Source organism: Calliphora vicina, chromosome 4 (assembly GCF_958450345.1).
Source record: "Calliphora vicina chromosome 4, idCalVici1.1, whole genome shotgun sequence".
NCBI lineage: Eukaryota > Metazoa > Arthropoda > Insecta > Diptera > Calliphoridae > Calliphora > Calliphora vicina.
In genome coordinates, this window is record NC_088783.1 from 6,972,105 (window position 1) to 6,994,820 (window position 22,716).

Here is a 22,716-nt window from a genome sequence, read left to right on the forward strand (position 1 = left end):
GAGCCCATGCAACGGCGTATATAACGCCATAGTAAGTCAAACTCGGGAAAATTATTTTTTAAATCGAATTATTTTTTTTACCAAAAAAAAATTTTTATCATAAATTTTTTTCAATAATAAATTAAAAAAAAAAAATTTAGCATGAAATGAAACTTTGAAAAAAAATGTTGTAAATTTTTTAAAAATTAAAAATAAAAAAATTTGCATAAAATATTTTTCAAAAAAAGTTAAAAATTTTGAAATGAAAATTAAAAAAAGAAAATTAAATTTTGTTTACCTAAAAATATTTAAAATTTTTATTTAAAAATATAATTCGGTGAAGGGTACATACGAATCGGCACAGTCGAATAGTAAGAGTAAGTAAGTAAGAGAGCTACTTGTTTCACTTGTTTTTTGCATTTTTATTAAAAATATTTATAATTGTTTGTTGACTCAAATTTGAAATAGCACACTAACTTTTGAGGGTTGCTCACAGCAGTCATATACAGTACGGGCTCGATTTGTGCAACTACCTATTATTGCAACTGACCGATTAGCGCAACAGCCTATTTTTTAACACTAGAGTCTTTATAGCTGCAACTTTTTTCAAAAAACAGACGCGATAAATGCAACTTTATTTTTTTTTTCATATGTAATATTATTCAGAAGTTATTCTATTCTCTTCTCTATTTATTCTGGTTGTTTTTTAATCAGAAGCGTAATTCAAAACTATTTGCCAAATCATAGGCACCTAAAAAATACTTTCACGACGACACTGCTCTCATAAAGAATTTTGGCTGTTTATTCAGTTATTTTTTATTAAAAGATTTATTTACACCATTTATTTTTACTTTGTTTTGTTTAAAATATGAATTAATTACTTTTTGTTAATTAAGTTGGATGCTTTTGTTAAAAAAGAATAAAAAATAATAGATTATATAGTGGTTGCTTATTGCAACATTTCGAATATCGCAACAACCTCGATTTCCTTTCGGTTGCGCAAATCGAGCCCGTACTGTATTTGTATTATTATTTTATGACATACGTCTTTATGACTACCGTGTGAATACTCTATATGTTATATTCTAAAACACGAATGGAAACCATTTTTTAAATTTTCATAAAAATTATTTAAAATAAATGTTAATCAGGCCCTTAATTGTTACAGTTACAAATGATAAAATAATAAAATTGAATAAATTTACTTTCATACATGCAAATTTAAAAAAGAAAAATTTAATACACGTGATTTTATAAAAATGTATTAATTGATCTCTTCAATTTACACATTGTAAATTTAATTTGAAGTGTTAACTTTAGCTAATGACTTTTTAATGAATTGAAAAGTCATCTCAGTTAAAGTTTTTCTTTATTGTTGCTGCCAGCCAAATCTCATGTAACACTTGAGCAATAATTGGTAAAATGTCAATAGCCCTACAATACAAAACATATTCAATATAAGTAGTAAAGTAGTATTGTACTACCATACATATTTTTCAATAATACTTGACCCACTTAAAATTGTTGTTTATTTTGTAGTTTTTTTTTCTATTTTTTTATTTGCATACAAACATTTTGTTGTTGTTTTTAATGAAATATTTACACAAAAGAGAAGTAAACAAAATAAAAAAAAACTACCTTGTCGAGTAGTTTAGAATTTTTGCATTCTTTAGCTAAATATATGTAAAAAAGGTTTAACAACAGCCAGCAACATCATAATGGCGGAATTGTTTCAAACAAATACTAAACATATTGAGTCGAAACCTAAATTCACACCTGTCACAAATACTATTCATAACTAAACATTTGTTGAACAAAAGCTATGGCCATTTAAATTATGACAAAAAAACTATGAATATGTAAATATTTAAGATTATAGTGTTATTGAAGCTTTTTTTTGTGTTTGTTAAAATAAAATGTTAAAGATTTTATGTTAACCAGCTGCAAGTTTTACAATAGTTATCGAGTTATTATATGTATTTAGATTGATAGCAGGGCTGCTAGGTGACCTTTAAATTTTTAATGTAAAAAACTAAAAGCCAACATATGATAATAACTTGCAATTACTCAATAACATAGTTTTAATTGGCTACTACATACTACCTGCATTACTTGTAAGTAGTCTAGTAATGACTTCTTTATTATCTGACCACTTGTATGCATCCACAAATAATTGTAACGTGTCATATAAGAAATCAATATTATTTTCATTTAGTTAAGAATAGTTTATATAGAAGTAGTTCTACTAATACATTCTAACCACTTAGGCTTTTGACAACTGAGTTAGGTCTTTGACAGGAGAGTTACCGCTCTATGTCTATTCTCTATGCTTTTACAATCAAATAGATTACTTTTGCTACTACTTAATACATAGTCAATACTTTTCAAATCTGCACAGAGAAAACATATTCGTGATAGCAACCGAATTTGTTGCCAATCGAATGATTCTATCTTAGTGACCGAATTTTACAGTTGTGGCTACAATATTTTGGAAGCGGTAACTAAAGTTTGGTTGCCTCAACTGAAATTCTTCTTTATCAACTGACTTTCTGTTGTTAGAACTGAAAAATTCTATGTGTACAACCGAATCATTCGATTGGCAACAAATTCGGTTGCTATCACGAATCTGTTTTCTCTGTGTGTATTTAACATATTGGGTGTATGACTTAAAAATCCCAACCACTTAATTGTAAATAGTTTTTCACAGGTATTGCAACAAGACTGGCCACATATTCTGGCCGTTTTAAACGAATCAGTTTCGATCAGTACAGTTTCCTGTGATGGTCTGGTCAGATTTCAGCAGCTCATAATAGATAGGATCCTTTTGCTCCCACCAAATACAGAACACTACCTTAGCGCCATGGATATTTGGCTTTGTGGACGATTCGGCTGGTTGGTCGGACTTCATATACGATTTTTTACGCTTCGGATTATCGTAATGGATCCATTTTTCATAGCAAGTAATGATTCAGTGAAAAATTATTTTCTTTTATAGCGTTCAATTAGCATTTCTGACATGCAAAATCGTTTTTCAAGTTCTCTCGGCTTCAATTCGTATGGTATCCAATTTCCCTGCTTTTGAATGAATCCTGCTGCTCGCAAACGTTTTAAATTAAATCCTATTGAGTTTTACAAAAATATTCATGGAGTAATGCCTGCAATTCTTGGTCTTCAAACATCTTTGGCTGGCCTAGGCGATCTTAGTCTTCCGTGTCAAAATCACCACTTCTGAACCGCACGAACCATCTCTCGGATGTTGAAACCGATGGAACACATTCACCATAAGCTTTGATGAGCAATCAGTGTGCTTTTTAAATTAAATAGTAAAGCAAAACTTCCCGCATATGATGCTTTGTTGACACAAAAATTGACATTTTTGAAGCAAAAAAACGTTGTTGTTTACACTATGTGGGAATTAATGAGAGATATGTTCTCTTTTTAAGTCATACACCAAATAATATTTTGAATTTTAATTCATTTTACATTGCATGTGTTTGAAAAAAGTTAAAATGTTTTTTCAAATATTTCTTTTATTATGGAAAAACTAAAATACGATTTTAAAGTTTTGTTGTTAGGCTGTTTTTATTGAAATTAAATTTATTTAAACAGCTATAGTGTAAACAACATTAAATATGTAGTTTTATTTCTCTATTTGTTTAATTTGTACAAAGTTTTATGCCATAATTTAAAAAAAAAAATCATCAATTTGTTTCTTTTGAAGCACAATAATTAATTTATGATTAATAATTTAATGATGATATTTCTATTATTACTTTTTTTTATTACATCATTTTTCTAAACATTATTTTTTATTTTGTACCACAGACAGAATATTTTTGTATGCTATTCGTGAAGAACTCAAACACGTACGAGAATCAGAAATATAATTTATATTTAATGCCCTACAGTCAATGAAAGAAAATTGTTGATTTGTGAAAGTGTTTGTCGGTTTTGAAATATAATAAATAACGATGGCACTGTTTAAAATGAATTTTAGCTTTTAAGCTTTAAATTAAAGAACTTTTACTTAAAGCTTTTAGTAACATTTCATAATACATTGCATATTTTCAACTACATTGAAAAATATGGCTGTAATTTAAATATTTAATAAGATTTTTAGCTTTTAGGTAAACTATTCAAGACCTAAGGCTTTCAGAATATGTCAAAATATACGAGAGATATTATAAAAGCTTTAGGTCCTGAGATAGATATTCTGCAAGCTTTAGGTCTAGAATAGTTTACTTAAAATCTAAAAATCTTATTAAATATTTAAATTATAGCCATATTTTTCATTGTAGTTGAAAATATGCAATATATTATGAAATGTTACTAAAAGCTTTAAGTAAAAGTTCTTTAATTTAAAGCTCAAAAGCTTTTAAAGTTCTTAAAATAAAGTCCTTTCGTCTCTATAACAAATTTTCTGCAACATAGCTTTAAAGCTCTTCTCATATTTACAGATTTCCCATGAGTGTGATGAAAGCTCCAATTTATAGTTAAATGTTTAAAGCTTTGTAAGCTACCCCCTAAATTCGTCTTCTACTAATTCACAAACTATTCAATTTATTTAATTTGAAATAACAAGAAGTATTCTTCTGCTTTGTATGAATGTTTTGAACCTCCAACAATCGTGACACCCACATCAGTTTCATACTTTTTTTTCTGTGATTTATTTTTATTTTAAAACACGCCGAGTAGTTATGATTTGTGTAGTGTTTTTTTTTGTTTTAGAATTATTTTTATTCAACCAACCAGGTAATTTTAATTTAAGCCACAAACTGTTGTATCTAACTATCGGTGTGTGTTTTTTTGTTAAGAACGTGCAACCTCAGAATTGATGTATTTGGTATGAAATTATAACAACATTGTAGGTTTTTTCTTATATTTTTCTTTAACTTTTCTTTAGTTTCTTTCTTTCATTACACAAAACAAGCTAAATATAAGTCGTCAGAGAAATGGGGGAAAAAGTAAAGGGGAAGAAAAAAGTTAAGAATGGCAGGGCCTACAAGAACATTGTTGTCAGAACTAAGAAGGGAAACCTTATAAAATGAGTTATTTAAAGAATTGACATGTAAAAGAAAACTACACCGGCAAGAAAAGTGTTAGTAACAAAATATTGGTAAAAATCTTTGTTACTTTTCTAAAATTTCAAATTAGGTTTAAGGACATACAAAGCTACCATGAATTTACAGTTTTTGCTTCATTAAAATTATTAAAAGTGGTTCGTGGAAATATGAAAATATTTATGCATTTCTAAAATTAGTTTTCCGACCCGTTTCCTTTCTGTGAGTGTAAATTAATTCCTGTTTCTGTTAAACAACGTTACTACAGATTTACAGCAAACAATGTGGTAAAAATAGTAAAATATTATATTTATAAGACAGTTCCATGCAGTTGAGCGGAAGAAAACATAACAAAATAATCACCAGCAGTAAAGCCAACGGACATTAAGCAGTATTAGAACTCGTCTCTAATGATGAAGACTTTTTGAAGTACAAATAAAGAAAAAAGCAAACTAATCATTTAAAACTCACTTATAGACATTTAAGTGATTTTTAAGGTTTTTTTTTTAGCTAGAATATTCCAACACGCAATTGTTCTATTTAAAGTCTTTTTATAAGGGAATTCTCTGGGTGTTCTTAACTTTTGTCGTTCTTATTTATTACTATTGTTTGTGTTATTTTTAATTAAAGGAATGAGTAGCTAAATTAAAAACTCATTTATAATAAATTATTGTTAAGTATTTGTTATAATTACAAGAGAAACTGCGTAATAAAACAAACTGAAATTAAAACTCTTTCTAAACTGTAATTATTCATTACATACATAAAAAGACATAGATCGGAAACACTCCTTTGAAAGACCTAACTCAGTTGTCAAAAACCTAAGTGTATGTATATATTTTTTTTGGTACACAGAGAAAACAGATTCGTGATAGCAACCGAATTTGTTGCCAATCGAATGATTGTATCTTAGTGACCGAATTTTACAGTTGTGACTACAATATTTTGTAAGGGGTAACTAAAGTTTGGTTGCCTCAACTGAAATTCTTATTTATCAACTAACTTTCTGTTGTTAGAATAGAAAAATTCTATGTGTGCAACCGAATCATTCGATTGGCAACAAGTTCGGTTGCAATCACGAATCTGTTTTCTCTGTGCACCAAAAAAAAGCTATGTGAAAACAAAAACAAAAATTGTATGTGTGAAAATGTTGCATTGAAAATGTCAAATTTTGTATTATTAAAGCTTTATATATAGGAAGTTTTGCTTTACTTCTTTAATTTGAAAAAAATGAAGTCCTTACTCCATGAAGATTGTGGTAAAACTCATCAAGAGCTAGCAAAATCATTGGAAGCTACTCAAGCAATTTCAAAATGTTTGCCAGCAGTTGGATTCAGCCAAAAGCAGGGAAATTGGGTACAATAAGAATTGAAGCCGAAAGACCTTGAAAGACGACTTTTGCATGTCCGAAATGATGCTTGAACGCTATAAAAGAAAATCATTTTTGAACCGAATAATTACTTGCGATGAAAAACGGATCCATTATAATAACCCGAAGCGTAAGAGATCGTATGTGCAGCCCGGCCAACCAGCCGAATCGACACTAAAGCCAAATATCCATGATGCTAAGGTAATGCTCTGTATTTGGTAGGAGCAAAAGGGTCCTATCTATTATGAGCTGCTGAAATTTGACCAGACCATCAGAGGGAATCTGTACCAAATGCAACTGATTTGTTTGAAGCAAGCATTGAACGAAAAACGTCCAGACCACAATACCTTTTAAAAAATGTGGTTGGGACGTATTGGCTCACCCGCTTTATAGTCCGCCCAGGCCGTGCCCAGTCCGACTACTATTTATTTCAATCGATGCAGAACGCTCTCTGGGATACGCTTCAGTTTGGAACAGATTATCCGATATTGGCTTGATTCTTGGCCTTAAAAGATGAGCTGTTCTTTTGTTTCGGAATCCATATGTTGCCAGAAAGATGGGAAAAATGTCAAGACTTAGAATAAATTGTTTCAAAATAAAAGCTAAAATTTTTAAAAAATCTCGTATTTTTAAGTTATACACCCAATATAAAACTACAAGGGGTATTTTTCAAAACATAAAAATTTAAATTTTAAATTCTATTTAAAGTATGTTTCATGATACAACCCAATAAGCACCAAAGGTCGGAAAATTCAAGCACTTGAATATTTTGTTGGAATTTGACTTGAATGCATATGTAATAACTTGAAAAATATTTGAAAAATTTAATATTTTTCAAACGAAAAACATATGGTTTGAATTTATGTTTCCTTGCTATAATAAAATGTAATACAACTGTAATTCAATTGCTTGACTATAATTCAAGGCTTGAATTACAGTTGCTTTATACTTGAATTCCAGTAAAAATTCTTATTGGGAATAAGTATTTAAAATAATAGTCGACTTTATTAGTTTAAAATTGACTTTTCTACTTTTGTAGTTGGTTAACATAAGTAACTACTATTTAAACATGCAATTATTAAATCCTAATAAATCTATTAATATAATTCTATAAACAATTAAAATTTTGCTTAGAATTTTATTTCTAAGACTCATACGTAAATGACGTAAATTAAAATTGTCTTGTTTTTTATCTTCAAAACACATAAATTACTTGTTAAACATGAAAGAAACACAGAAATTACTGATTTGTACTTAAACATCCAAAATTTACGTGTACTCACTCAATATATCAGATGTCAAAATTCCTAAAAAAAACGAAGTATAGTTAAAAATAAAAATGTGAATATGTATAAATAATTAATATCTTAAAGTGTCTTCATGCCATTAAGTATTCAACAGGTTTTAAAATTCTCAGACAAATCACTCAAAATCGTAAAAATGTATCTAGATACACAACTCAAAATAACTACGTACTATTTACGAAAACAGCGTCATAGTTATTGTTGTAGTTTGTTTGTAATTGTACAAGTATTTGAATGCTTTTTACGAAACTATTTAAATATGTCTGTAGTTTCATATAAATATTTCTAAAGTAAACAAAATGCGTATTAAAACAAAATTCCTTTTTTACAAAATATGTAGTTTTTTTTGTAAGTACATATCTAATGAATACATATGAATGTTTGTATGTATGTATATATATGGGATTTTCTGTTTTGAAATTAAAATGATTTTGACACAACCATTAGTCGTCCAGCCAATATGTATGACAGTGTTTTACTAACTATTCGATAGATATGTAATAATGGATATTTTGTGTGTAGTTTTTCAAACTAAAATGCTTTTAGATAAATTTAATTTCTATGATTTTTTTTGTTTTTTTGCAATATATCTAATGGATTTCTTTTTATTATCTTCTTCTCTTTTTAGGTAAGTTCATGAATTGTCACATACAAACACATGCTTGTAAGTAATTAAGAAAGTTTCCTAAAATATTTCGAAATAACAACTTAGTTATTATTTGTATTCCAGAAAGCTTTGAAAAAGAAAGTATGTTTTTGGCAAAATTATATAATAAATTTTAAATTATATTGGAAGTTTTTTAAGCCCATAGAACTGTCAAACAAACTGTCATTCTGCTCTAACTTTTTGACATTTAAGATCAGTATACTCTGGCAAATCATGATGAATAGATTGACGCTTCAACAAAGCTACCAAGTTATACAAATTTACTTTGAAAATCAGTCATCGATTCGTGCAATTTTTCTGTTGGCTTAACGGATTTTTTATAAAACAAATATGTAGTGAGATTAATCCACAACAGACTCCATTATATCCAGAAAAATGCTCAGTTTGGTGCGGATTACACGCTGGTGGCATCATCGGATCTTATTTCTGAAGCTCGCATTATTGTCAATGGAGATCGTTATCGCTCCATGATCAATGATTATACCCTACACCACCATAGTGGGGAGAGTATTATGCGTTTGTGCAGATGTTTGTAACGCCCAAAAATATTAGTCTAACACCCACCTTAAAGTATACAGATCGACTTAGAATCACTTTCTGAGTCGATTAAGCGATGTCCGTCCGCCAGGTCGGCTGGCTGGCTGGCTGTCCATGTAAACCTTGTGCGCAGAGTACAGGTCGCAATTTTGAAGATATTTCGATCAAATTTGGTACATATTATTTTTTCGGCTCAAGAACCAAGCCTATTGAAACTGGCTGAAATCGGTCCACTATTTCACCTAGCCCCCATACAAATGTCCTCCCGAAATTAGACTTTATCGGTCATAAATGTTTAATTTATATATGTATCTCCACAAATTCCGCTACAAATAAGTTTTATATACACAAAATTCATGTCACCAAATTTTGTTACGATCGGTCCATAATTATTCATAGCTTCCATATAGACCCGCTTCCGAAAATCACTTTAACGTGCATAAATCGCTTAAAAATGTTGGTAAACACACAAAATTCAACATAGTTAACTTTAATATAGACATAAATCACTTTCATGGTGATCGGTCCATAATTGGTCATAGCCCCCATATAACCCCACTTCCGAAAATAACTCAAAAATATAAATTATTGAAATTTTAAAAGAAACATTTTTTTGCTCTTTTACTTAGTGTAGGGTATTATATGGTCGGGTTTGACCGACCATACTTTCTTACTTGGTTTTTGTCTGAAAATATGGATGACATTGATCTAGGCGCCATCCTGTTGTGTTTTCAACAGGATGGCGATACGTGGCAACAGCAACCATCGATTTATTGAAATCAAAATTCGGCGATAACTTATTTTCGCGAAATGTTCGTGCAATTTACACGTTCTAGATTATTTTCTGTAGGGCCATTGAAAAACAGTCACTGGACGCCTCCAAGGCATCAATTGTTGTTGGTTAGCTATGAACTTTTTCCATCTTTCTGGAAACATATGGATTCCGAGCCAAAAGAACTGCTCATCTTTTGAGGTCAAGAACGAATAAAGCCAATATCGAATTCTCTGTTCTGAAGTGAAGCGTATTCCAGAGATAGCGTTCTGCATTGATCGATACAAATAGTAATTGGACGGAACACGGTCTGGACTATAAGGAGGGTGAGGCAAAACTTCACAACCACTTCATTCTGAAAAACTGGTATTGCAACATGTAGCCGAGCGTTGTCATGATGAAATATATATATTCATGTCTGGCCGCATATTCTGTGCATTTTTTGGCCAATGCTCGTTTTATACAAATCAGATGCGTTCAGTACAGGTTTCCTGTGATGGTCTGGTAAAATTTCAGCAGCTCATAGTAGATAGGACCTTTTTTCTCCCAACAAATGCAGAGCATTACTTTAGATCCATGGATAATTGGCTTTGGTGTCGATTCGGCTGGTTGGTCGGGCTACACAACCGATCTCTTACGCTTCGGGATATCGTAGTATATCAATTTTCCATCGCAAGTAATGCTTTGGTGCAATTTTTGTTTCTTTTATAGCGTTCAAGTGCCATTTCAAGGTATCTCGCCTTCAATTCGTATTGTATACAATTTCCTTGATTTTGGATGAATCCTGCTGCTTGCTAATTTTTTGAAATTGCTGTTTTTGTAGATCCCAATGATTTTGCAAGATCTTGTTGAGTTTGACAACAATCTTCATGGAGTAATACCTCCAATTCTTGGTCTTCAAACTTTTTAGGCTGGCCTGGGCGATCTTTGTCTTTCGTGGTAAAATCGCCACTATTGTACCAAACAAACCATCTCTCGCACGTTGAAACCGATGGAACACATTCACCATAAGCTTTGGTGTGCTTCAGCGACCCTTTTTATACCCTACACCATGAGTGCCAATGGTATATATAAGTTTGTCATTCCGTTTGTAATTTCTTCATTTTTCATTTGCGGTCCCACAAAGTATATATGTATATTCTGGATCGTTATAGATAGCGGAGTCGATATAGCCATGTCCGTCTGTATGTTGAAATCAACTTTCTGTAGCCCCCAAATAACTTACATACATGATTACATACATCAATATATCCGCTATATACCCGGTTCGGTTAATATTTAAAATCGAAAAAAATCGGTCCACAAATGGCTGAGATATAAGGAAAAAACCAGAAAACCTTGATTTTTAACATATTTTTGCTCTATATTCGAATTACTAAGTCATTACTATATACAACATAGATACTACATATGTATATAATGATAGATATTTCAAAGACCTTTGCAACGACGTTTATAACTCATAAGTGGGATTTATAATGGGTCAAAATCGGGAAAAATATTTTTTAAGCCAAATTTTTTTTCACCAAAAAGATTTTTTATCATAAAATTTGTTTCACTAATAAATAAAAAAAAATTTAAATTTTAATAAAAAAATTTGGCATAAAAAATTTTGAAATAAAAATTAAAAAAAAAATTATTTTCTTAATTTTGTTTACTTAAAAATTTTTAAAATTTTAAAGTATAATTTAGTGAATTCTTAATATTTTCAAATTAAAGAAGTAAAGCTAAACTTCCCGCATAACTTTGTTGGCAAAAAATTCGACAATTTAGATGCAAAAAAACACATCAAACTTTATTTCCTTTAACAATAAATTTTTTAAAATTCATTAGTTTGTTACATCACCACAAATCTAAACCCTCTGATGCTAATTACAACAGAAAGAAACACAATTTTTACACATTTACCACGATATCATCATGTAATATAGTTTATGTTTGAATATTAAATTTTATTTGCATATTAAAATTACCACAACTACACTTTTTACTATATTTTGTCTTGGGTAATTTTTTTGATGTATTTAAGTGTTAAAAATTTGTTTATTTTTTGCACAATAGATAAATTTTTGTCATATAAATTTGAATTTATTTCCATCATAAACGAAACATTTTGAGTTTTGCAAACATTTTAAACATTTTTTTGTTTTAATGATTCCAGTCAGTCTCTCTAGTAGTTTTTTTTAACAACTTTTTATACAAAAATATTTTGATGAAAATTATAATAAAAAAGCGATTTTTTTTTAGATATTTACATTTAGTGTATATTCACATACGAGTATAAATTTTTGTGAATTACATAACTGTCATATCAGACCAGTTGGATGTATAAATTACACTCAACAAAACAAATAAAAAATTATACTAAATAAAAAAAACTTAAAAAATCACTTACATGTTTTACTACTCCTAAGTAGTAGATACAAACATATGCTTTATATTGTTGCATTTAGATGTTTAAACCACTAAATAAATAAAATATTAAGAAAAACCAAACTGGTTATACATAAATTAAACAAAAAAAACATAAAAACTTATAATAAAAAATAAATTTTGGAATTTTGATTGCAACGTAAGATTTTGGAATTTATTTTTTCATACAAGTGGCTCGCGACATACTTACGAGTACTAAAAGCGTCAACATTAAACAACTAAACAACCAGCCACAAGTGCAATTCAATTTCAAGCCATTCGAATCAATTTTTATTTTATACTTTTAAACCAAAACAGCTCTGATCGAGCAAGTATTTTGCCAGCATTTTGTTTTTTAAGTTTCTTTTGCATTAAAAATGCGTACTTTGATGGAATTTAATACTTGATTTACTCGTCTGAGCGCTACAAATACTTGTAGTTGAATTTATTTATTTTAAAATTCAATTCAAAATTGTAAGAATTTAATATAAACTTTTAAATAGAATTACGATTTGTTGAAAGCCACATCAACCAAAATGTAAACACCACACACAGGAAGGAACTACAAAATTAAGGTTAAGTTCGACTGAAAGAGAGCGCTACACTGCATAGTAGACCGTACCTAAAAAAAATCCCCGTAAACCCTCTAATATAAAGTATTTTTGCAAGGCAGTTTCCAGAAAAAATTATTGTGAACGTAACCTCAAGAATCCCGTTCTAGTATTTATCCACCAGATATGTATCTTGATTGATTGATTATTATAACATGTTGCTCATTTTCTTTTTATGTTTAAATCTCATTAGCTTATTATTGTGATGTTGTTCAAGGATAATAGCTGATCATTTTCGATCACTGGTTGCTTTGAGTGCCGACCACTGATCTAGAGTAGTACATATTGATGTTGATTGAAAAATATGACAAAAAGAGTCTACAAATACAAATTAGAGCCAGCATTCCTAAACCGTTATGATGTGTTGTTTGCTAAAATTACACAGTCTAATGATGTTTTTTTTATAAAATACTAGCTGACCCGGTGCGCATCGCCACCCCAATTAGAAGAAAGAAATAGAACTATCAAGTCTCACTTTGTGAATCTAATTGTAAATATCTAATTTCATATTTCTGGGTATATTATTATAGAAAATGCAAAATGTGTTCCTAATTTTAAATTTTTAGGTTATAATAATATAAAATATTCAAAGAGTACCATTGCAATAAGGAAATAGTACCATTGATTATCACATTTAAATTCGCATTCACTAAACCATAACCCGTCAAATTTGAATTTTAGATTTGTATATCATTTCCTATATTATCAACTAATTTTTTTTGTATAATACTTAATATTTAATAAATTATCACAAAACCGAAACCGATCGGTTTTTAATTTATTAAAACCGAAATCGCGTTTTTGAAATTCTTCGATTTTTTGGAAACTCTAGTTCCATTATTATAGGAAATTCAAAAAAGTACCCATGAGAATAAAGAAAAAGTACCACCAAGTATGCCTTTGAATTTTCACTCACTTGGGATCATATTTCTATGTCCATTATTACAAAAAATTCAAAAAGTACCATTAGAATAGATAAAAAGTACCAAAAATCCCCCACTTGTGGTTTCGCACTCACTCGGGTCCATATAAGCTTAATTTCATGGCTTTAGGTTCATTGGTGAAGAAATTACAAAAAGTACCATTCGAATAAAGAAAAAGTACCAAAAAGTCTCCCCCTAGAATTCTCACTCACTTAGGACCATATATGTTTAATTTCATGTTTCTAAGTCCATTGTTATAAAAATTTCAAAAAAGTACCATTAGAAGAACAAAAAAGTACCTATAGTTCAGTTAACACATTTTTGTACCTAAATCTTATCCCCTATTCCTAACACTAACTTCACTAAGATGCATATCAGCTAACTTTATAATGTCTATAAGTGTAATAATTAAAATATTAAAAAAGAACCATTAGGAAAAAAGTACCAATTTCCCTTTTCCTCCTTGAACACCCCTAAAGCTTGAAATTTAAAAATACTCCATTTTGCCAAAATTGTTTATGCTACCGACATGCCTCAAACGATTGAAATCTGTGTTAATGTGCCCAAGAAAAAATATGTTTAGAAAAAAATAAAATATGTTTACCCGGATTTGGCCCAATATACACCTATTCACTCGAGTTCCAAATAACACCCTGTTAGTTAATTTTTGTATGAATCCAGGAACCAATGTTAAAAAAATTATCAAAATTGGCTTAATAATTTCAAATAAAATGTATTTTCCCGATTTTATCCCCTTTTTGGTACCTTTTCTATCCCCATTGCGGTGGTAAAATTTTATTCAACTAAATTTCTGTATCGTGGTGGGAGCTCATAATAAAATATTCATATGTCTATGTCAAATTATAGAAAAAAATATTTTATGAAAAAGTACCAAAAATAAACACAATTTTTATCCCTTAAGGGTTCGAATTTCCAAAAAGTACCAAACTTATATTTTTTATTTTTTGATAAGTAAAGAATACTATTTAAAATTTGCTTCTATGTTTATTGGTTTAAAAGATACATAGGGTGTCAAAAAAGTACCAAAATACAATTTTTACCCGTTTTCTGTACGAAACACCTGTCAGCTTATTTTTTTTGATGAAGTAACATGCAATTTTAAGTTTTTTTGTATCTTTATTAGTTTTGAAGATATAAGGTTACCGAATTTACCCGTTTTTACCCTTTTTTACCCCCTAAACGTTCGAATTTCCAAAAATCCCTTCTTATCGGATCGTTTTGGGGAGGTTTAACCCACAGTTAAAATTTCATGATTCTAGCTTCAGCCGTTTGGGCTGGGCGATGATGAATCAGTCAGTCAGTCAGTAACGTTACTCTTTTATATATGTATATAGATGACAAATTCAAAAAGTGAAAAATAAATCATTAAGATAAATATGACAAATTTGAACTGCTATTTAAGTTTAAGTTTGCCCAATTATCTACTTTCATTTCCTTCTTTTTTCATTCAGAACGATGATTAATGAATAATAAAACAAATCAAAGAGACTAAGTAATGAAAATTCAAACCAGCAATGAAATACCATTTTGGGATTTTCTTTATACAAAGTTCTATTTTTATGTATAGCAAAAATTTGATGTTTTGTTTGGCTAATTGTCCATTTTTATATGCCGGCATAAAATTTCAAAATTATTCTGATGATTCGCAACAAAGCTATTTATTTTAAATTGAACATTTTATTGAAGTGGCTGCTCCCCTTATTAACATTAAGTAACCACAATATCTCTAAACTCCTTTAATTTCCCTTGATTATTAATTCATACAACCACCATTATGTTTAGTGTAGGGTACCAAATATTCTTGTTTGATTGGTGTCTTTTTGGGTGCCCATGCACGCGCCTTTTTTTCTTTAATACAACCGAGTTGTATGTATTATATCACCATTATATCATAAAAGCCATTTACGCAATTTTTTTGTTAATATCTCGTTTCGTTCAATTTAGGTAATTCAGAAAAAAAGATTGTAACAAGTATTTTATTGAAAAAAAATCAAGTTTTTTTTTATACGTCTGCTAAAGTGCTTTTTTTCAAAGTGCATGTAATACATATTGATTTAAATGTAAATCTAGGAATATTTATTTAAGTAGGTGTTCTAGTAAACGCCATACGCACACTCGTATTACTTATTTGGTTACAATTTTGTATTTTTTTAGAACAAAATTCAAAAAAAAAAAATTAATTCCAGTTTTCATAACCACTTTTAAATATGATTTATAGACAATTATCATAGAGCCAACATACTTATTCATTTTATTTATAAGTATTGGAGAAAAATAGAGTAGAGATTTTAAAATTAAATAATAATGACATTTATGACAGAATGCAAATGTTTTGCATTTTGTCAAACCCAATTTAATTCAAGTATTTTTAATGTTAATCAAGTTCAATTTTATTGCCACTATTTTAAAGTACTCATTGATTTGGTAAATCTAAGATATGAGGAGCAGGATATAGATTTTCCGGTTTGCTACGGCCTTTATCAGCATTATTCGTGTTAGTTGTAAATATTATCTAATTATCTTTTGAAATTGAATTCGGGAGGTATTCAAATGCACATTGTAGCTGAGAAAACTATTCATATTCACAAAATTATTGCGTTTACGACTTAAATAATAAAAATATGGGATTTACAATATATGGCGTATCTTTTGAAAGCGGCTTTTGTCTTTAATAACGTATATGTCATTTTGAAGGGTACAAATCTGTCAATTGTTCCCACTTAGTTATTGAACATTGTAGTGTAAACAACAAAGCTTTTTTTTGCTTGGAAAATGAAGAATTTTGTGCCAACAAAGCGTCATATGGGGGAAGTTTTGCTTTACTTTTTTAATATAAAAAAAGTTCCGCTGAAGCATATCGAAGCTTATGGTAAATGTGTTTCATCGGCTTCAACGTGACATGGAAGACAAAGGAGGGAGGTATTACTCCATCAAGATTGTTGTAAAAGTCAACAAGAGCTTGCAAAATCATTGGGCAGCAATTTCAAATCGTTTGCAAGCAGTTGGATTCATCCAAAAGCAGGGAAATTGGGTACCATACGAATTGAAGCTGAGAGTCCTTGAAAGACGATTTTGTATTTCTGAAATGCTGCTTTATGAAAAATGTAACCATTACAATAACCCGTAGCGTAAGAGAACGCATGTGAAGCCCGTCCAACCAGCCAATCGACACTAAAGCCAAATATCATTGGCGCTAAGGTAATGCTCTGTATTCGGTGGGACCAAATGGGTTCTATCTATTCAGAGCTGCTGAAATCTGGCCACACAATCACAGTGAAACTGTACCGAATGCAACTGATTCGTTTGAAGCGATCATTGGCCTAAAAACACCCAGAATATGACATGGCAACGCTCTTCAACATGTTGTAATACCTGTTAAAAAGTATTTAGAATGAAGTGGTTGGGAAGTTTTGCCTCATCCGCCAGATCATGCTATATCCAACTACTATTTGTTTTGATCGATGCAGAACGCTCTCTCTGGGAAACGCTTCACTTTGAAATAGAGTATGCGAAATAGGCTTGATTTGTTCTTGACCTCAAAAGATGATCAGTTATTTTGGCTTGGAATCCAGAACGCTGGGAAAAGATAATAGCTAAGAACAATGGCCAATACTTTGAAAAAATTTATATTTTACAAATGTTTCAAACAAGTCCCGAATTCTATTTCTCAATAATATGAAAGAATAATGTTTGTAACTGATAGTAAAGTTTACAAAAAATGCTGATGAAGATTGTAGCGGTCAAGAAAAATAATTTTATTCTGTATTTTTGTTAATAAAGAACCTGTAATGAAAAGTAAATTGATTAATCTATATATATAAAAGAGTAACGTTACTGACTGACTGACTGACTGACTGATTCATCATCGCACAGCCCAAACGGCTGAAGCTAGAATCACGAAATTTTAACTGTGGGTTCCTCCCTCCCCAAAACGATCCGATAAGAAGGGATTTTTGGAAATTCGAACGTTTAGGGGGTAAAAAAGGGTAAAAACGGGTAAATTCGGTAACCTTATATCTTCAAAACTAATAAAGATACAAAAAAACTTAAAATAGCATGTTACTCCATTTAAAAAATAAGCTGACAGGTGTTTCGTACTTTTTGGAAATTCGAAACTTTTAGGGGAGAAAACGGGTAAAAACTGTATTTTGGTACTTTTTTTGCACCCTATGTATCTTTTAAACCAATAAACATAGAAACAAATTTTAAATCGTATTCTTTAACTAACAAAAAATAAAAAATACAAGTTTGGTACTTTTTGGAAATTCGAACCTTTAAGGGATAAAAATTGTGTTAATTTTTGGTACTTTTTCATAAAATATGTTTTTCTATAATTTGACATAGACATACGAATATTTTATTATGAGCTCCCACCACGTTACAGAAATTTATTTGAATGAAATTGTACCACCTCAATGGGGATAAAAAAGGTACCAAAAAGGGGATAAAATCGGGAAAATACATTATATTTGAAATTATTAAGCCAATTTTGATAATTTTTTTTAACGTTGGTTCATGGATTCATACAAAAATTAACTAACAGGGTGTTATTTGGAACTCGAGTACCAAGGTGTATATTGGGCCAAATCCGGGTAAACAGTTTGGTACTTTTTTTAAAACAAATTTATTCTTGGGCACATTAACACAGATTTTAATATTTTGATACATGCCTGTAGCATAAACAATTTTGGCAAAATGGTATATTTTTAAATTTCAAACTTGAGGGGTGTTCAAGTAAGAAAAGGGAAATTGGTACTTTTCTCCTAATGGTACTTTTTTAAAATTTAAATTATTTCAGTTATCGACATTAAAGTTAGCTGATATGTATTTGAGTGAAGTTAGTGTTAGGAATAGGGGATCATATTTAGGTACCAAAATGTGTGAACTGTACTATAGGTACTTTTTTGTTCATCTAATGGTACTTTTTTGAAATTTCTATAATAATGGACTTAGAAACATGAAATTAAACATATATGGTCCTAAGTGAGTGAGAATTCTATGGGGAGACTTTGTGGTACTTTTTCTTTATTCGATTGGTACTTTTTGTAATTTCTTCACCAATGAACCTAGAAACATGAAATAAAGCTTATATGGAACCGAGTGAGTGGGAAACAACAAGTGGGTGCTTTTTGGTACTTTTTCTATATTCTAATGGTACTTTTTGAATTTTCTATAATATAATGGACCTAGAAATATGAAATTAAGCGTATATGGTCCTAAGTGATTGAAAATTCAAGCGGATACTTCATGGTACTTTTTGTTTATTCTAATGATACTTTTTTTAATTTTCTATAGCAATGGACTTAAAAACATGAAATTAAGCATACATGGTCCTAAGTGAGTTAGAATTATAGGGGAGACTTTTTGGTACTTTTTCTTTATTCGAATGGTACTTTTTGTAATTTCTTCACCAATGAACCTTGAAATATGAAATAAAGGTTATATGGACCAGAGTGAGTGGGAATCCGCAAGTGGCTGCTTTTTAGTACTTTTTCTATATTCTAATGGTACTTTTTGAATTTTCTATAACAATGGACTTAGAAACACGAAATTAAACATATATGGTCCTAAGTGAGTGAGAAGTCTAGGGGGAGACTTTTTGGTACTTATTCTTTATTCAAATGGTACTTTTTGTAATTTCTTCACCAATGAACCTAGAAACATTAAAAAAAGGTTATACGGACCCGAGTGGGTGAGCAACTACAAGTGGGTGCTTTTTGGTACTTTTTCTATATTCGAATGGTACTTTTTGTAATTTCTACACCAATGAACCTAAAGCCATGAAATTAAGCTTATATGGACCCGAGTGAGTGGGAAACCACAAGTGGGGGATTTTTGGTACTTTTTATATATTCTAATGGTACTTTTTTGAATTTCCTATAATAATGGACCTAGAATTTCAAAACCGCGGTTTCGGTTTTAAAAAATTAAAAACCGATCGGTTTCGGTTTTGTGATAATTTATTAAATCTTAAGTATTATAGACAACAAAATTAGTTGATAATATAGGAAATGATATACAAATCTAAAATTCAAACTTGACGGGTTATGGTTTAGTGAATGCGAATTTAAAAGTGATAATCAATGGTACTATTTCCTTATTGCAATGGTACTTTTTGAATATTTTATAATAATAAACCTAAAAATTTAAAATTAGGAACACATTTTGCATTTTCTATAATAATGGACCCAGAAATATGAAATTAGACATTTACAATTAGATTCACAAAGTGAGACTTGATAGTACTATTTCTTTCTTCTAATTGGGGTGGCGAAGCGCACCGGGTCAGCTAGTATTTCATAATTATTTTATTATTTCAACTGTAGTTTTTATTTTATATACAAATTTGCAACCAGTCCTTTGATTAGTAGTTTCAAAAATGTTTGTTAAAATATGATATGACAAGGACAAGCTTTGTTTTACAAAACTGTCATTTAGTTTTGTTAATATGAATATGAGGTTTTTGTTTTTTTAAAAAAAGTATTATATTGCTTTCTTTAATGTTTCATGATACCATTATTACACTATAATGTTGTAATAAAACTAAAAAACTTAGAACTAGGAAAAATATAAACTTTAAGTTAATTAGAGATGCAAGTGTCGGGAGCGGAAATCAGGGTCAGTCCTTGGAGGCATTATCATCTTTAGTAGTAGTATTCTCTTTCTGCATTAAGTAGGCCTTGCGGTAGGAGCCCTCCGGATCGTAGATTTTCTCCAAACGTACCCAATCCGCGGGACGATTGTCTATAAGATGATGCGTCACCTTGTCCGAACCGTATTTCTGACGTTCCGTGCATTTGGCGCAATTGGTCATTATAGCGTCGGGAAGAGTCTCTGAAATTTGAAAATCCTTCAAAATATTGGTGGTTTTGTTAATGGCAACAGGATTAGGGATTAAGGAGTTGTGTCTTACCCTTCAACATTTTGGCATCGGGAGTGCAGGGACCCAAACCCTCTAAACACTTGATGTAGTTGTTGAGTAAACGTTCCTGGCCCAAAATCTCATCAATATCGATATTATCGAATTTATTATCATAAGTTTGTTTCAAAGGAGCTGCCGTAGTAGCAGGAGGATGGGGTATCGCTTGTATAACTACAGCCAATGCGAACAACACTGCAAACCATATTAAATGCGACATTTTATTTAAGTTATTTCTTTTTTTTAAATATTTCTTTAAAAACTGTGTTTTAGGATTGAATCTCTGAATATTATTATATGCATTTATTAAATCTGCTTAAGCTTTTATACCCCATTCATGGGAAAACATGCGTGTTTTACAATCATTTATCTAGCAACAAATTCAAATTTAATCGATCATGATTTAATAAGAATTTTAGCTAATTTATTCAAAATTGCTTACAATTGTTTTAATTTAAAATGATTAAAGGTAATTTTTTGTGAATTATTTTATATTATTTTTAGAAAAAATGCAATAATATTTCCATATTTAGTTGTGACCTGCAGGTCTTTAAATTTACAAGCTAAAACTGCTAAATATTCTATTTGTTTGTCTACAGAATTGAAATTAATACATTAAACTGAAACTAAGTTAATAGAAGTTTTACATTTAACCTACTGGCATTAAAATGTCCATAATATTTTATTATTATTAGTGTTTCTGTTTCTGCTGCCTTCATACAAAACAACCAAAGGGCATCATCTTCTTTAGATTGGCAAAGAGAACCAACCAACTAATAACTATAATCATTTTCAAAATATCTTATTAGAACAAAAACGTGAAATTGTTTTCCAGTGTAAATATACAGAAGAAAGAAAGAAAACTGAACGATGAATGAAAAAGGAAAACTCTTCTCAAAGCAACCAACAATATTCACACTACACCATTACCAAATGTATTTCAGAAGTTTCTAATTGTATTTCTAAAAATTCCAATTGAATTTCAGAATATTCCATTTATATTTTTTTTATTTATTTATTATTTTATTTTAATTTATACTCAAAAAGAAATTTCTGAAATACAATTGGAAATGGTTTTCATGAAGTTCATGTTGCAAGTCTTTTGTTTTGTTGTAGCCGAGTTTTATGTTTCTAGTTTAGGGCGACCATAAAAACTGTGCAATGTCATAATTTATGAACTTGAATTTTCTTTCATTCTTTCCTTTTATTGTTGTATGTATTTCTTTTTTTATATTTTTTTATTTTTTCAATAAATCCCCTGACATTAATGACATAAATCCTCTAAATTTTGAAATTGTGATGAGAAACAAAAAGTAACCCATCATCAATGAGATAATAAAAATCGCCTTTAGTCCTGCTTTTTTGTTATTGTAATGATGCTTGTATTTTTTTTCTATTTCTTTTAGATTATTAGAATTTTTATTGTGTTTTTCTTAAGAAAAATTCAATAAGGTGGGGCATGTGTTATGAATGATTTAAGGCAGTGTGAGACAAAATAATCTAGAATAACTTACAACTATTGGGTGTATAACTTAAAAATGTGAGATGTTTTTTAAATTTTTAATTTTTATTTTGAAGCTTTTGTACAATATAAATATATTCAAAGTATTGGCAATTGTTAGCTGTGGCATTTTCCCATATTTCTGACAATATGTGGATTCCGAGCCAAAAGAACTGCTCATCTTTTGAGTTCAAGCCAATTTCGAATACTCTATTGCAAAGTGAAGCTTATCCCAGAGAGATTGTTCTACATCTCTCTAAATAAACAGTAGACGAAAGGGGCAACGTAAGGATTATAAGGCGGGTGAGGAAAAACTTCCCAACCACTTCATTCTAAGCTGGGCTCAACCGATAGGTCTGAAATCTGTCTTTTCACAAGAAAGATGAAAATTCCTAAGTATATTGAACCCTGTTTCCTGGTCAAGAAGATACTGGTGACCGACAAAGTTAAGTACTTAGGTGTAATTCTTAGCCGAAAGTTAATATGGAGACACCACATAGAGGATAGAATCAAAAGGCTCATCGGTGCTATGTAGGAGAACCATAGGCACGAAATGGGGCCTTAGTAGGGTTTTTAATTTCCCGACCTTTTTTGATTCCCAGGAATCGGGAAATTTTTTTCTACATTCCCGGGTACTCGGC

The 22,716-nt window shown here is 30.1% G+C and overlaps 2 protein-coding genes across 5 annotated transcripts in view; one reads left to right on the forward strand and one right to left on the reverse strand.

Moving 5' to 3' along the window:
* Rhp (rhophilin) overlaps positions 1-22,716 on the forward strand; it is a 150,222-nt gene that overhangs the window by 53,088 nt on the left and 74,418 nt on the right. The window lies entirely within an intron of this gene.
* a10 (antennal protein 10) lies at positions 20,275-20,794 on the reverse strand. Its single transcript, XM_065510377.1, has 2 exons — positions 20,569-20,794; positions 20,275-20,489 (listed from the first exon to the last, which is right to left on the reverse strand). The coding sequence occupies exons 1-2, from the start codon at positions 20,792-20,794 to the stop codon at positions 20,275-20,277; spliced, it is 441 nt and encodes a 146-aa protein (XP_065366449.1).